The sequence below is a fragment of the Epinephelus fuscoguttatus genome, linkage group LG9, assembly GCF_011397635.1.
Source record: "Epinephelus fuscoguttatus linkage group LG9, E.fuscoguttatus.final_Chr_v1".
Lineage (NCBI taxonomy): Eukaryota > Metazoa > Chordata > Actinopteri > Perciformes > Serranidae > Epinephelus > Epinephelus fuscoguttatus.
In genome coordinates, this window is record NC_064760.1 from 1,345,798 (window position 1) to 1,362,253 (window position 16,456).

General features: G+C 44.4%; 1 protein-coding gene across 1 annotated transcript in view; it reads right to left on the reverse strand.

Moving 5' to 3' along the window:
• The window catches only part of abca1b (ATP-binding cassette, sub-family A (ABC1), member 1B), a 48,385-nt gene that overhangs the window by 23,186 nt on the left and 8,743 nt on the right, over window positions 1-16,456 (reverse strand). Inside the window, exons 4-8 of the mRNA XM_049585700.1 lie at window positions 13,462-13,603; window positions 12,752-12,870; window positions 3,690-3,811; window positions 3,277-3,480; window positions 669-758 (exon numbers count right to left, since the gene is read on the reverse strand). Coding sequence (XP_049441657.1) covers window positions 669-758; window positions 3,277-3,480; window positions 3,690-3,811; window positions 12,752-12,870; window positions 13,462-13,603 — 677 coding nt within the window. The remainder of the gene's footprint in view (window positions 1-668; window positions 759-3,276; window positions 3,481-3,689; window positions 3,812-12,751; window positions 12,871-13,461; window positions 13,604-16,456) is intronic.

Sequence of the window (16,456 nt, forward strand, 5' to 3'; positions counted from 1 at the left end):
GAACTTTACTCTTTATTCTCTACACTGCTGACAACATGATCAATATTAGTGTTTTTCACTTCAGGCATCTGTGGTTTAATGTTTCAGCTGATCATTATGTGTGTGTAAATTATATCTTTATATATCCATTCATCTATACACCACACACACACACACACACACACACACACACATATATAATGATATGGTATGTATGTATCAAGTGTTTATGTACATATATATACACATAACACACAAACATAAACACTAGCTATTAATAGTTGAGCTGCAGGACCTGAGGTTTAGCTTGAACTAGCTTTAGTTCAGCATGACGAGTCTCCTCAGTGTTGCTGTGACCTCCAACATGGCCGCTATCAGCTCTAAGCAGCCACCTGCAGTCCTCAGCGTCTCAGCGGGACACTGAGTGAGACGCTGAGCGGGACAGCGAGACGCTGAACGGGACACTGAGCAGGACACTGAGCGAGACGCAGAGTGTTTGTTGTTTGTTCAGACTGTGAAGTGAAAACCTGCTGTGAGTCTTTGTTCAGCTGCAGCTCATCTGTCTCTTTTATCTGGACACAAAGACTCTGAGAGACACTCGGACCTGCCAAGTAAACCCACTGAACCCAGTCTGCTGCTGGAGACAGGACAAGTCTGTCCTCGCAGAGGGGACAAGGTGTGTTTCTTACCTCCACTGCCAGTGAACTCAGGCTGTCCAGGAGGTTGTTGGTCGCCATGGCAACCAGTTTGACGGCCTCAGGGTCGGACCTCACGTCCCTCTGAGAGACACAAAGACACATTTTTAGTTTCCAGCCTCAGTGTGAATGATTCACTGAACTATAACATTAAACAGACACTTTACTTCACAGTCAGATTATTTTCATTTTTAAAGTATTTTTAATTTCTCTGACAAAGACTTGATTAAACATTTGATCCTGATGAAGTGAACGTGATTACAGCTCATCTGAGCAACGTCTGGACATCATGTTTTATATTTCCTGACTGCACTACGTGACGTCTCATAACTGGAGTCAAACAGAAAGTTAAAAGCAGAAATACTCTGTGTACGTCCTGCATCATGATCTCACTTCAGTTAAAGAACAAAAGGCAAAACATCAAAGTGTCAAAAGTAAAAAACTTAATTATTACGTCATAATAACTGATGCATTACTGTGCTGATCAGTTTAATGTTGCAGCTTGTGAAGAAGGAGATCATTTTAACCACTCTGTATCCTGCTGGGTAGCTTCATCACTAACAACACACCATCATTGATTATTGATTGATGTTTTGTATCAACACTCTGAATCTGTGAAGCAAATAAATCTGTCAGATAAATGTGCAGTGCAAAGTAGGAACACACTGATTTTAAAATTCTGGGCCATTACTGATGTGTTTATACGATTCTTTATTTTGTTTTTGTTGTTATTTATTCCCTCTTTTATGGCAGGGAAACAACAAAATCTACTCTACAAAAATAACTATTTTAAAAGATGAATCCTGTCATGACACTAACTGTCTCTCCTGCTGCAGACCTGAACACAGATTTGTCGTCCCAAACATGTCATTATCCTGGAAACAATATTTTGCACTCCTGATGCATCGACAGTGAGTTAACGACGTCTCAGGGAAGATTTCTCATTGTCTTACACATGTTTTCTAAAGTCCCTGGGACGACGGGATGACGTTAGTTTTGGTTCCTGCTTTTTATTCTGAGACACAGAAATCATCGTCCACCTCCATCAGTGATGTCACCTTATTCACAGAGAGAAGGAGAATATCGGTCGATGTTCAGCTGATAAATCAGTGCCTCAGAGTTAAAGTATAAAGTTGCAGAAAACAGAAATACTCAAGAAAAAGTATCTTAAACTTGTATTTAAACACAATACCTGAGTGAATGTACTCAGTAAGTTTTGTATCACAAGTAACAAGTTTATTTTAATTCATTCAAATGATTTAATGTTTGTGAACGACTTTGTGTTCAGTCCTGATTGTACTGTAGAATTATATTATATTATAAATCATTACTGATCAGCAGTTACTCTGAGTGGTGTAATATAATAAAGTAATAACACTTTGCTATGGTGCTTGAGAATTTTATTTTCTGTACTTTACCTGAGTTTATATTTTTCTGTTAACTTTCACTTTTACTCTGACACATTAACCATGAAAATATTAGTGACTTCCTATAAAATAGGAGGAAAGGAGGGAGGGAGGAGGGAAGGACAGAGGGAAGGAGGGAGGGACCGATGAATGGAGGAGTAGGAGGGAAGGAAAAAAGGATTTTGTTCTTTGAATCCTTAAAGTAGAGAAAAGACCTGTTGTTTCTTCAGGTGACTTGTGCGCTCCATATTTTAAGGTGTTGAACGTGTTGAGAGGAAATAAACTTTATAATCTTCAGAATTCTGACTGATTATTTTTATTAACAGCATTTACTTACTTTTACTTTTAATTACATTTAATGTCATAAAATAACTTTTGTTTCTTCGGGGCAGTAACTATCAGACACTTTACTCAGATAATAACTGAAGTCTGTTCTGTGGCTCCACCGCTGGTTAAACTCGGCACATTGGGAACATTTGAACCTGATCCTCCTTTAACTTCACTGAAACTACAAACTGCAGGATTTTCTCCCACTGGAGGATTTTAAGGATTTCCCTCTCTGTTGCCGTGGGAACGCAGAGTCGAGACAGAGACCCAGAGGACAGTTTGAGTTGGTTTCACACAGTCAGTCAGCAGCTCGTAGATTTCAGCGGACAAAAGAAACGACGCCTCGCTGACGTGCAGCTCGCTTTCAAACCCTGAACGCCTCCTGACAGAAGAACATTTCTCCGGGCTACGAAAACTGAGACTGTAGAGAGAGACAGGCCGGGACACGCCTCCAACTCCTACACACACTGAAAACATACACTCCAAGTACACACCTAACACACCTTCACTGTGTCACCAGGTGAAAATGTTTCACAGAAAACACAACAAATACAATTAAAAAGTACGACGTAAAAGAACTACTGATGCTCCAACGTATCTGAAGTGTTTGTTTAAATGTTACACACACACACACACACACACACACACACACACACACACACACCTCCTTCATTCAGGGACTGTTCTGTATTTATCAGAGGACGTGTGAAAGTAAAAACATTTCAGTAGAATCAGACTCTGACTCAGAAACAGCTGAAAGCTCAGGAAGAATCCAGTAAGAGGACCTTGAGTTGTTTGTGTTTACAGACGTCTCCACCAATCAGAGCTCTGTCATGTGACCTGAGGCCCGTCAGCAGGTGAGTTCTTACCTTGATGGGTTTCAGGAAGTCCAGGTTGTTCAGGAAGTGCTCCTCAGCGTGGTTCAGCCAGGTGGGCGTGGCCTGACAGATGACATCCTGTACCTGCGTCAACACCTGTTGGTCTGAGATTGTCACAAAGTCCTCCACGCTCCGCCTCCCCGCCTTCCTGGGACACATGTCCCTCAGGTGGACCCCAAAACCTTTCAAGAGGACCTGAAACAGACGACAAGACAGGAGGGTCAAAGGTCACATTAGTTATTATTAGAAAATAAAAGTTCAGTTTAACTTTTCTGAAGTCTGAGTTCACGTCCTGACGTCTGTTAAATGTTCTCAGTGTTTCTGTTTCATGTCGTCACGAAGCATCAAGCTTTCCTCATGTTGACTCTGTGCTCACACTGAGCACGTGCAGAAGGTGTCCTCACCTTCTCCAGGTTGACGTCGGCATCTTTAATCTGTTGGACGGCGTGTTCAGAGAGCGAGGCGTCCCTCTGCAGGAACGTAGACAGGGTCTCGTTATCCTGCAGGAAATGCCTCAACTTGAATCCTGAAAAACAAAAAACACAAAGAACATCAGAAACCTGATGCTTCCTCCCCCTCCTCCTCCTCCTTCTCACCCTGCTTCTCCTACTACTACTCCCCTCCTGCTCCTCTTTCACCTCCTGCTTCTCCTCCTACCTGTGGCTACACGTGAGACACACCTGACGCTACGGGACTGTCAGAGGAAGTGATGACCTTATTTGGCATCCTGGGAGCGAATCTATCTATAAATGAGCAAGTGAAGTTTTTCACCTTTACGCTGCCCGCTCAAGGTGGAAATGTGACGCCATTATGGCGCCTCACCGTTCTGTATAAGAGGTACGATCATGGAACAGGACGACAGAGATGTCTCACCGTGATGCCGACAGTGGACGTAGAAACAGAACTGAAGTGACGTCTGTGTCAAACAGACAGCTGACAGGACGAGCGTGATGTTTTGACAACATGTATACAGTACAGGCCAAAAGTTTGGACACACCTTCTCATTCAATTCAGAGACCAGATGAATGCCACACAGAGTTCTAGCAGCAGACCCATCTCTAGAACAACTGTTAAGAGGAGACTGCGCGAATCAGGCCTTCATGGTCAAATAGCTGCTAGGAAACCACTGCTAAGGAGAGGCAACAAGCAGAAGAGATTTGTTTGGGCCAAGAAACACAAGGAATGGACATTAGACCAGTGGAAATCTGTGCTTTGGTCTGATGAGTCCAAATTTGAGATCTTTGGTTCCAACCGCCGTGTCTTTGTGAGACGCAGAAAAGGTGAACGGATGGATTCCACATGCCTGGTTCCCACTGTGAAGCATGGAGGAGGAGGTGTGATGGTGTGGGGGTGTTTTGCTGGTGACACTGTTGGGGATTTATTCAAAATTGAAGGCACACTGAACCAGCATGGCTACCACAGCATCCTGCAGCGACATGCCATCCCATCCGGTTTGCGTTTAGTTGGACCATCATTTATTTTTCAACAGGACAATGACCCCAAACACACCTCCAGGCTGTGTAAGGGCTATTTGACCAAGAAGGAGAGTGATGGAGTGCTGCGGCAGATGACCTGGCCTCCACAGTCACCGGACCTGAACCCAATGGAGATGGTTTGGGGTGAGCTGGACCGCAGAGTGAAGGCAAAGGGGCCAACAAGTGCTAAACACCTCTGGGAACTCCTTCAAGACTGTTGGAAAACCATTTCAGGTGACTACCTCTTGAAGCTCATGGAGAGAATGCCAAGAGTGTGCAAAGCAGTAATCAGAGCAAAGGGTGGCTATTTTGAAGAAACTAGAATATAAAACATGTTTTCAGTTATTTCACCTTTTTTGTTAAGTACATAACTCCACATGTGTTCATTCATAGTTTTGATGCCTTCAGTGAGAATCTACAATGTAAATAGTCATGAAAATAAAGAAAACGCATTGAATGAGAAGGTGTGTCCAAACTTTTGGCCTGTACTGTATGTGCGGCAAACAGCTGGGAGATTTAAAAAGCAGCTGTTAGCAGTTAGCGGCTAACTCAAACAGTGAGGTCCAGGAGCTCTTTACCCTCCGAGCAGAGGATGAGATCAGCCGCCATATAACAGGGACGCTAAATGATTGTTATTGACATGTGATGTCATTGTTATTGTTTATAAAGAGCTGCTGACACGTATGTTATATGTCACACTAGAGGCTGATGCTGTTGTGTTACATGTCACGCCTCTTTGGATTCTGGAACGCCTGCATGCTCTCTGTAATCCCACACTGAGCAGTGTGATGGATGTTCCTCGTGGCGTCTCTACAGCAGGATCTCAGTGTAAAGAGCTTCTGTTTAAGTTTTACAAACAGACGTCAGCTGCGTGTTGTCACATGTCTGCAGGACAAACTTTCCACTCAGGTGAGGAAGAAAGCAGAGGAAGAAACCTGCATCATGTCGGCTGTTCACATTTCATTTGGACAAACCCCCCTCTGTCCCCTCCTCATCGCCCCCGCAGGTCTTTTCTTCTTCCTCTGCAGGTTTAAACAGGCAACTTGAGACAAAGTGTTCGTCAGTCAACACGCTCAGTTTCATGTGTTTAAATCAAACAAAACATCAATTCAAGGCATTGGACAGAAATGTAAACATGTTTGTTTTTGCTTCCTTTTTTACTGATTTGAGTCAAAGAGTTGAGACTCAACAGATATTTGTCTGTTTTAAAATCGGTGTCAGTGAGATGATCCATCCTCCTGACAGGTGTGTGTGATGTCACACAGGTGTGTGTTGCACGGTCTCAGTAAAACGTGATGTCTGATCTTGTGAAGACATTTATCAGGACGTGACAGCAGCAGCTCTACAGAAAGGCTCTGAATCAGTCAGTATCTGCTGTGACATCACGCAGGGCGCCACGTCTCCGTCGCACAGAGTCCATCAGGCCGTGTGAAGCTGCTGGATGTTGGCAGGAAGTGGAACACGCTGTCGGACACGCCGATCCAGAGCGTCACAGACGTGCTCAGTGGGTGACGTCTGCAGGCCGAGAAACAACTGGCATGTTTCAGCTTCCTGTGACATGGAGCCTCGTGGTGCATCATCAGGCTGCAACATGGCGTCATGATAGTGGACAGACGGCACGACGAAGAGTCTCAGGATCTGGTCACTGTACCTCTGTGACATCAATATAATGCACCTCTATTCCAGAGCCGTACCATAACGCCACCTCCACCATGGGACACTCTGTTGACAACGCTGACATTAGCAAACGACTTGCACGCATGACGCCATGAACGCCGTCTGCCATCTGGCCAGCACACTGTAAACCAGGATTCATCTGTGATGGAACACTTCTCCAAAGTCGCAAACGCCACTAAAGCATCCAGCAGGTGCCCACTGAAGTTTGTTCCTGCTGCAGACGAGCTTCACTCTGACGGTTTGTGCAGAAATCCTTGTTGTTCAAACCAGTTGTTGCATCAGCTGTTGGTCTCAGACGGTCTCACAGGTGAAGACGCTGGATGTGTGTCCTCCATCTGTGTCACTGTGATCAGACTTCACATTTTACTGTGACCATCCCACACACACCTGTGTAGCAATGATGCACCTGTGAGGTGGATGGATCATCTTGGAGGAGAAGAGCTCACTGACACGGATTTTATAAGAGAAGAATTTCTTTTGAGTTCTTTATTTCAAACCAGTGAAAAATGGAAGCAAAAATAAAAGTCTTTAAACTTTAAGGTTCGACCTGCAGAGTCTCTTTGGTTCCTCACAGTAACTGTGCTTGCAGTCTTTCATTAAATGATATTTATCAAACGCATTAACTGCAATCACTGAATTATTAACTAGCGTGCAGACTGACTGACTGGAGGTACGGAGGCCTCTCAGGGACAATCCCAGCAGACTAACAGTGTTAGTGACGGGTCAGCTGTCTGACATCAGCAGCTCTGACTGATGTGATTGGTCAAATAAGCAACAGTTTCCTCTGTGAGCTCCAACAGAGCAACACGTCGGCTTCAATCACTGAACTCCTCAGAGAATTTACTTCTCATTAAACTCCAGGAGACTCTCAGCCAATCAGCTGTCAGCTCCGTCCTGCCCGGGACTAAACTACGCACATGTTCTCCTCTGCTTCCACACAGTCGCTGAAATCATTCTGTTTGGTCACAGTGAGACCGTCTGAGTTTATAATCAGCTGTTACATCGACGTCTGTCTTCGATTTGAACACAGATAAAAACAGAATCATTCAGACGGATGTTTTATTGATGTTGAGTCGATGAGTCGACGTCTCCACAGTGTCTCGGGACACGACAGAGAACTGGGTGACCTTCGATCATCACTGAACAGCAACAGAGCGACTGGGCTCTAAATATCAAATATTTGTTGTCAGGCTGTCTCGGTGGTTCGACTGAAGAGGTTTAAACTGATTCAGCTGATTCAGTGCTGACCCTCCATTAACCTTCTGTTTCTACTGTGACGTCTGAAGAGGAGTTTTGCTGAACTTAACTCCAGTTTGTTCATCCGCTCCACCATCCAGGAAGCTGCCATCGCAACACTGAACCAAAATTCAACCAATCCTTGTCAGTTCTGCTCAACTTCACTATTTCCTCCAATCACCACGACTTTTCTTTTTGACCAATCTTTATCGTTTCCTTTTAGTTTCAACATTCATAAAAAAGCACGGCAACCACAAACATCCAAAAACTGTTTAAGGTGCAGGACGACAACAAAAAACCTGAAACAGGTCTGCACACTGTCGCTCCCTCAACTGTGATTTATTTGCACATCGTCAGGTGAAGTTTGGAGCCGACGCTCTTCTTCAGACTGAGCTGTTAAGATAAAGACGCCATCTTTAGATACATGTGCTCTGGTCACATGATAGCCACACAAATAGCAAATTACATTATAACCAATATAAACAAATGCATGTTATAAATGTACACTAGATATACACCAGTGTGTGAAGGCTGTTGCACACAGAGTCTGACACTTTCTCCCGTCAATAAAAGTTTCAGAACAGGTTCAATTTCCTGTGTTTTTTTACCTCCGTCAGATTCTTTAGAGACGTTTGAATCAGTGGAGAAAATGTGGCGGCGGGACACAGCTGAGAGGAGACAGAGGAACGGGACGCACAGAATCATCTCATGACTCAGCTACTGTCAACAGGTCAGATAGTGATAGTGAGGATGATGATGAAGAAGAGGAAGATGTGTCTCTTAAAAATAGGATAACAACATCCATCAGGAGCATCAGCTCCAAACATCACAGGAACCACAGTGTGCAGACCTTTCTTCATGTTCCCAAACTCACCGCTTGTTTCTGGTTGTGAAGACGCAGACGTGTGCGGCACAAACTAAAACAGGGTTTAACTCTTCATCACTATTGTGGTGAAACACAGACGACGTTCACTGACAGAAACTTTTCAACCACAAAGAAACATCTGCAGAACGACTGAAATGTGTCGGTGACACAAAGCAATGAGACCCTGTGCTGTAACATTAGTTTACTATAAATCTTCAGGTTTACTCTGACCACAACAAGTCGCCTCCATTCTTTAAGAATTAATTTAAAAAATGACTATTTTTGCAAATTTCACCTGCTCACAGTTTCATAGCTAAAAACACCTCTAAATATCTCAAGCATCGTTATTTTTGTAAAAAGCTGCTGTGATGCAGACACTTTAGTCCTGAGAGACGCTGTGACGTCCTGGAGGGAGACACTGTCACACTGGACAGGAACATGTGTCTGTTTCTATCTCGACACACTCAGCTCAGCTTCAGTGTCTGATTTCTCCTGTTCTCATTCAGCTGTTGCTCAGAGGGATGTTTGAACAGTCGTGTATCGACAGGTCAGGACTCCTCCGACAGAACAAATGAACTTTTTCCACGAGGAGACCTTAATAAGTTGTGACCCTGTGAATGTGGGACAAACTGCAGCTGAACAAACTCTGTTTTCATCCACAGAGACTCGTCTGAACTCTGACGCTCAGCGTGAAGACTCGACGTGAAGCGAGACGACACGCTGAGCGTCCGTCACCTGCTGAGGTCTGGTTCTGCTCTAACGTCTCTGGTTCTGCTCTAACGTCTCTGGTTCTGCTCTAACGTCTCTGGTTCTGCTCTAACGTCTCTGGTTCTGCTCTAACATCCCTGGTTCTGCTCTAACATCCCTGGTTCTGCTCTAACGTCTCTGGTTCTGCTCTAACGTCTCTGGTTCTGCTCTAAGGTCTCTGGTTCTGCTCTAACATCCCTGGTTCTGCTCTAACGTCTCTGGTTCTGCTCTAACATCCCTGGTTCTGCTCTAACGTCTCTGGTTCTGCTCTAACATCCCTGGTTCTGCTCTAACGTCTCTGGTTCTGCTCTAACGTCTCTGGTTCTGCTCTAACATCCCTGGTTCTGCTCTAACGTCTCTGGTTCTGCTCTAAGGTCTCTGGTTCTGCTCTAAGGTCTCTGGTTCTGCTCTAACATCCCTGGTTCTGCTCTAACATCCCTGGTTCTGCTCTAACGTCTCTGGTTCTGCTCTAACGTCTCTGGTTCTGCTCTAACATCCCTGGTTCTGCTCTAACATCCCTGGTTCTGCTCTAACGTCTCTGGTTCTGCTCTAACGTCTCTGGTTCTGCTCTAACGTCTCTGGTTCTGCTCTAACGTCTCTGGTTCTGCTCTAACGTCTCTGGTTCTGCTCTAACGTCTCTGGTTCTGCTCTAAGGTCTCTGGTTCTGCTCTAACGTCTCTGGTTCTGCTCTAACGTCTCTGGTTCTGCTCTAACATCCCTGGTTCTGCTCTAAGGTCTCTGGTTCTGCTCTAACGTCTCTGGTTCTGCTCTAACGTCTCTGGTTCTGCTCTAAGGTCTCTGGTTCTGCTCTAAGGTCTCTGGTTCTGCTCTAAGGTCTCTGGTTCTGCTCTAACGTCTCTGGTTCTGCTCTAAGGTCTCTGGTTCTGCTCTAACATCCCTGGTTCTGCTCTTAGGTCTCTGGTTCTCTGGTTCTGCTCTAACATCTCTGGTTCTGCTCTAACGTCTCTGGTTCTGCTCTAAGGTCTCTGGTTCTGCTCTAAGGTCTCTGGTTCTGCTCTAACGTCTCTGGTTCTGCTCTAACGTCTCTGGTTCTGCTCTAAGGTCTCTGGTTCTGCTCTAACATCCCTGGTTCTGCTCTAACGTCTCTGGTTCTGCTCTAACGTCTCTGGTTCTGCTCTAACGTCTCTGGTTCTGCTCTAACATCCCTGGTTCTGCTCTAACGTCTCTGGTTCTGCTCTAACGTCCCTGGTTCTGCTCTAACGTCTCTGGTTCTGCTCTAACGTCTCTGGTTCTGCTCTAACATCCCTGGTTCTGCTCTAACGTCTCTGGTTCTGCTCTAACGTCTCTGGTTCTGCTCTAACATCCCTGGTTCTGCTCTAAGGTCTCTGGTTCTGCTCTAAGGTCTCTGGTTCTGCTCTAACGTCTCTGGTTCTGCTCTAACATCCCTGGTTCTGCTCTAACATCCCTGGTTCTGCTCTAACATCCCTGGTTCTGCTCTAAGGTCTCTGGTTCTGCTCTAACATCCCTGGTTCTGCTCTAACATCCCTGGTTCTGCTCTAAGGTCTCTGGTTCTGCTCTAACATCCCTGGTTCTGCTCTAACATCCCTGGTTCTGCTCTAACGTCTCTGGTTCTGCTCTAACATCCCTGGTTCTGCTCTAATGTCTCTGGTTCTGCTCTTAGGTCTCTGGTTCTGCTCTAACATCCCTGGTTCTGCTCTAACGTCTCTGGTTCTGCTGCAGCAGCAGCAGCGGCTTCACTGAACTCTGACCAAGTGAGATCACCTGAGAAGGTTTCACCAGGTAAACCTGCCGCAGCTCGCCTCCCCGCCCCCGCTCACATCGCAGCGTGATTAAAGGAAATTAAGCTTCATCAAAGGGAGGAGGAGGAGGAGGAGGAGGAGGAGGAGGAGGAGGAGGAGGAGGAGGGGCGGCAGGTCGGAGCAGGTAGAGGAAAGGAACGCCCCCCACAGAGAGAGAAAACTGCAAATTAACACACAAAGGAGGAAAATTCTTTGTGTTTAATGAGGCTGAAGAATCCGCCATGAGAACGAGGACAACCGAAAATCTGAGGAGCTCAAACTGCAGCAGAAAAGATTCAACGTCCTGACTGAAGAGAACCTCAACTACTTCAACACATTTGATTATGTGTTCCTCTCTTATTTTAATAGTTACGTTTGTAATGAACAAAAACCAAACAATAATGACAAATGATCACGTTTCACCTCAAGAATTTAAGAGTATTATTTCAGGGATAAATCATAATCTTTACAGTGCAGTTGTGTGAGGTGTTTATCCACAGTCCTACAGGAGACGTCAGTCAGCACCCTCCAGCTTGGAGAAGCCTAAAAACCTCACACGACCCCACGTCAAAAGATCCGACCTGTCCCTTAAACTAAATTAGTGTCTTGCAAAATCCCCCTTTAATCAGCTTCTCTGTTGTGTTCGCTTCATCTCGTCTTTATTTCCTGTCTGTTTGTTTCAGACCTGCTGCAGTAATGATCCTGTCATCACACCGTCAGTAATAATGTCTTCAGATGGTAGAAGATAAACATTAATGTACACACAGACTGTTTTTGGAGTCTATTAAAAGCTGCAGAAAACACCTTAAGTTAAGAATTTCCTTAAAGTCCTAGTTAAGGTTTCCTCATAATGCAGTTAAGTATTTTTGGTTTCTGTCTTATACTTAAGAAATGTTGCACAAAAGACCTTAGCAACCAAAGCAAAAAGAAAAAAACCTTAAGGGACCTCTGATCTATCTTAGCTGCAACATGACTGAGTTTATGGTGCTAAATGAGCAGAGTGTTCTGAGAGCAGGAGGACCTGACGGAGACACCTCTGATTTTACACTTTAGATTTGACTGAATTCATTTTCATCACAGTCGTTTTTTGTTTCCTGTATTTAAGGATCAGATTTACTTTGTCGTTTGTTCTTTCTCTTATTGTATTCCTCCAGAAGTTTAATCTCTCCTCCTCTGACCAGTTTGGTTTTCTTGTCTTCTTTTCTTCTGATATTTTTTCACGATCAAACTATGAGACAACGATAACAGGCGCCACAGCGCGAGTCCAATGAAACAAACCGTCTCCATGGAAACTTCCACCGCTGTAAAACCTCTTTTAATGCAGTGAATGAGTTTTTCCTTAACTAAGGAAACCTTTAAAGGGATTCTGTGCAGCTGTGTAAGTCTCTCAGCTAAGGATAAATTAAGCCTTAAATGTCATAGTTAAGGAAAAAACTTAAGGTGTTTTGTGTAACCTGCCCCTGAATCTCCCTCTGCACAGTTTACATCTTCAGCAGGACATGAAGAGTTAATATTCAACTGTCTTCCTTCCATATGACCCTCGTGGGCCTCTGTACACGTCTAACTGTGAGTTTAACTGCAGTCAAAACAAACTTAATGGAGTCACAACTTTATCTTGAATTTTCTGAGCCTGATGTAGGACAGGTTCTGGTCCTGACAGGTTCTGGTTCAGGTTGATTCTGGTTCTAAGTGGTCCTGGTTCCTACCTGATCGGCTCTCCTGCAGCACGTGCAGGGCCTGAGAGAGTTCCTTGAACCCCTCCAGGTTTTTATCGTTCTGACTGTACAGGAGGATCTTCTTGGCGTCCGAAAACAGGCGAGAAATTCTGAAACACAGAATCAGAGAGTTTGTGGTTAAATATCCGTTTTAAGACTGATAGTTCTGGTTCTTGATTGTGATTGGCTGAGCCGCATTTGAAGCCTCTGTAAAATACTCTCTAAAAACAGCATCACTGCGTCGAGTAACTGTTGTTTCAAAAGGTCACATTTTGTTTTCAATGTTAAGATCAGGTGTGCCAAAAATGCTCCTTAGCTGTTCAAAAATCACTAGAAAACCCAAAATCAAGTGGTTTACATATAAATTATACTGCATGAATATAAACACACATATATACATATATACAGTACACAGTAATGAGAGCATGATGAGTGAACCAGAGCTGTTTCAAACTGTCACATTTAGATAAATATGTGTGTAATTAAGACTGAGGGGAGAAGCTGCAGACAGAAACACTGAAGGAAACTGAAAACAAAAAATTAAAAACAGACAGAGAGCAGGAGACACGTCTGTGCTCTGTAAGTGTTTGTAGTGTCACTGATTTTTCCAGATTTTGTTTAACTTATTTCCAGACAGGTAAATTTCTAAATAAAAGATAAGACACTGTTTCAGAATAAAAGTCTCTGACATGTGTTCTTACATGGAGTCGTTGAAGTTGCCTACGACGCCCGGAGACTCGCCCGGCGTCGGGCTCCTGAAGCACGGGTTGTTGGCGTTGCAGAGGATCCCCTGAAGCCAGGGCAGCGTGCCGGCCGACGGCATCGCTTTGTTTGGAAAATGACCTGCAGATAGGAAACAAAACAGGAAGTGACTGTTTTAGTAAAGGAATCAACAACACGACAGAAACACATTCAGTATCTGAGCACGTCATGGTTTTAATGCCTACAGCTCCCAGCAGCAGCTGAGGATCATGGGAGATGGAGTTTTTGAATACTGCTCAGATACACGTTTAAAATCACAAACACGTGATGCTGTTTGTCTAAAATCCTCCGACTTCACACCTCGTGATAATAGAAATAAATGTTAACATCTGTAAATAAAGATCTGTAATTCAACACTGTATAACCACGTGTGTTGGTGAAGATTCTCAGTCATCCAGGTCATGGTCATCGTAAGTGCTGTATCGTAGGCAACTGGACGCAAGCAAGTCCAGTTGCCTACGATACAGCACTTACGATAACCACGTGTGATTTAAGCGTGTATATAACCACGTGCGATGGTGTTGGTGAAGACACACATGCTGCTCCTCACATTTAGAAGTTTTATCTTCCTGCTGTGTTGGAACAAAGCGTCCATCAGTTCACCTGGACACTCTGCAGGTAGATAACCTGTGATTGGTTTATTATCACCTGCAGCAGCAGCAGCAGCATCAGCAGTGCGGAGGGTGGAGGCAGGCGCTGCGACCTTTACCCCCCTGACAGGCTGCAGCGGAGTGAAGAGACGCTGCTATCAGAGACACTGAGGAACCTTTAAGACTGCCAACTGGCCTCTTTTTAATCGCAGCAGATTAGATAAGAGGCAGATTCACTTCAGGGGTCAGTTCACTCTCACCGCTGATGTTTCACTGCTGCTCTTATCACACCGACACTCTGCTGATGAGTTATTACATCTGTTATTACACCAGCAGAAAACGGTTTTAATCACTGATTCATTACCAGTTGTTTATCAGTGCATCTCATCCGTGTGTCACGTTTTTATCTCGCAGTCATCTGAAGATGTTTTCACTGTTTTATGAAGTTCACTTTATCATTTATCAGTCAGTCATGATGGTGGTTGGCAGATCGTTTGAGTTAATCACAGTGAATGATAACCAAACGTTACAGTCAGTTTCTTTAATGTAATTCTTTGTTTTCGCTCCATTTCAACAGGTCTGAGTTTCAGATCTTCGAGCCTGTTCTCAGCTGATAGTAACGTGTCTCTCAGGTGATTCGATCACAAGTGAACAGTGATAAATAAACATGTAAACGACCACCAAGATTGTGACTGTGATCACATCACTCAAACCACTTACTGAGGACGGACGCATTCAACCTCTTTTGTTTTTTGTGTACACACTAGTGTGACGTCATCAGTGGCAGACGTGGTGGTTTTCTGGTGTCAGCACACCAACGCTCTAAAACTAAACTAAATCATGTGATGCATGACTGTTCACCCGACATAACCGCTAATGTGGCAGCGAGCGTGCTCGTGAAGCACGAGCGTCAGAGTGGACATAACATCTGTGTGTGACACCCTTTGACCTTCTACTGTAAGTGATGCAGGCAGGAACGAAATCTAAGATCAAGTGTGAGTTGGAGACGTACGATATTCCCTTTCCACCTAAATTAGTGCGTAAACGCAGGTTTTTTAAACACGAGAAACTGCACTAAATTTGTTGGGGTTTGGTTTTTTTTGGGGTACGTCATGTTCAGCGTCACAGACAGGCTGGAAAACAGGTGAGTAAACAGTGGACAGCAGCATGGAGGCCAGGGTGACCTTTATGGTGGATACCTCTTTATAAATCTAACTTATTCATTCTCTCTCAAACTGGATGCAGACTGATGTGGACTGATGCAGACTGATGCAGACTGATGTGGACTGATGTTTGAGCTGCTTGGGTGTTCAGATCACCAAAGTGCAGGTTCATACAGGTGTAAACAGGCTCTAAGACTTTATGCACTCAATACATGTATTTCCCTTAAATTTTGGCGATAAATTTCATCAAGTTGGTGAGCTCTTCTCCTTCTCCAAGATGATCCCTCCTCCTGCCAGGTGTGTGTGATTAAACAGCATCATAACTACACAGGTGTGTGCTGGATGGTCACAGTGAAATGTGACGTCTGATGACATCACACACGTCTGTCAGGAGGATGGATCATTGTGCAGGAGGAGAGGAGCTCACTGTCACTGATTTTAAAAAAGAAATAAATCTACTGAGTAAATAAAAAAATCTCAAACCTTCGTCTCAAACCAGTGAAAAATGGGAACAAAAGTGTTTAAATTTTTGTTCAGTTTGTTAATAAAAAGTTATTTACCAAAGAAAAGAGTGAATTAAAAACGTGAATAGTGGGGCGTCGGTGGCTTAGTGGTAGAGCAGGCGCCCCATGTACAAGGCTGTTGCCGCAGCGGCCCAGGTTCGACTCCAGCCTGTGGCCCTTTGCTGCATGGCACTCCCTCTCTCTCTCCCCCCTTCACGCTTGTCTGTCCTATACATTAAAGGCTAAAAAGCCCCAAAAAATATCTTAACCAAAAAAAAACAAAAACGTGAATAGTTTGAATGTTTCTTATCTATAAATCATATCAAAGGTCTCTCCTGTGAACACATGCAGACATGAAGACAGCCTTCAGATTAAATCTGTCTTTTTTCAGTCTGAACTTTGAGACTCTGAGCCCAGGAGTAAAACCTGATCTCCGCGTCTGAAGTGAACTTTTCTCTGGGAGCTGCAGCGGAGCGACAGGTTTCAACACGTCTGAGTTCACATGCTGCTGAATCACTGCACAAATATTCTGCTGAAGAATTGAAAGCTCTGTGAGAGCTTCTGCTTTCTCAGAGAAACAGGAAGACGAGCGGCTTCCTGCGTGAGCTCTCAGTTTGAGTCCTGACCGCTGAACGGATCCAGAGGAGCTGGAACAATCTGGAACTCTGTGTTTCCGGT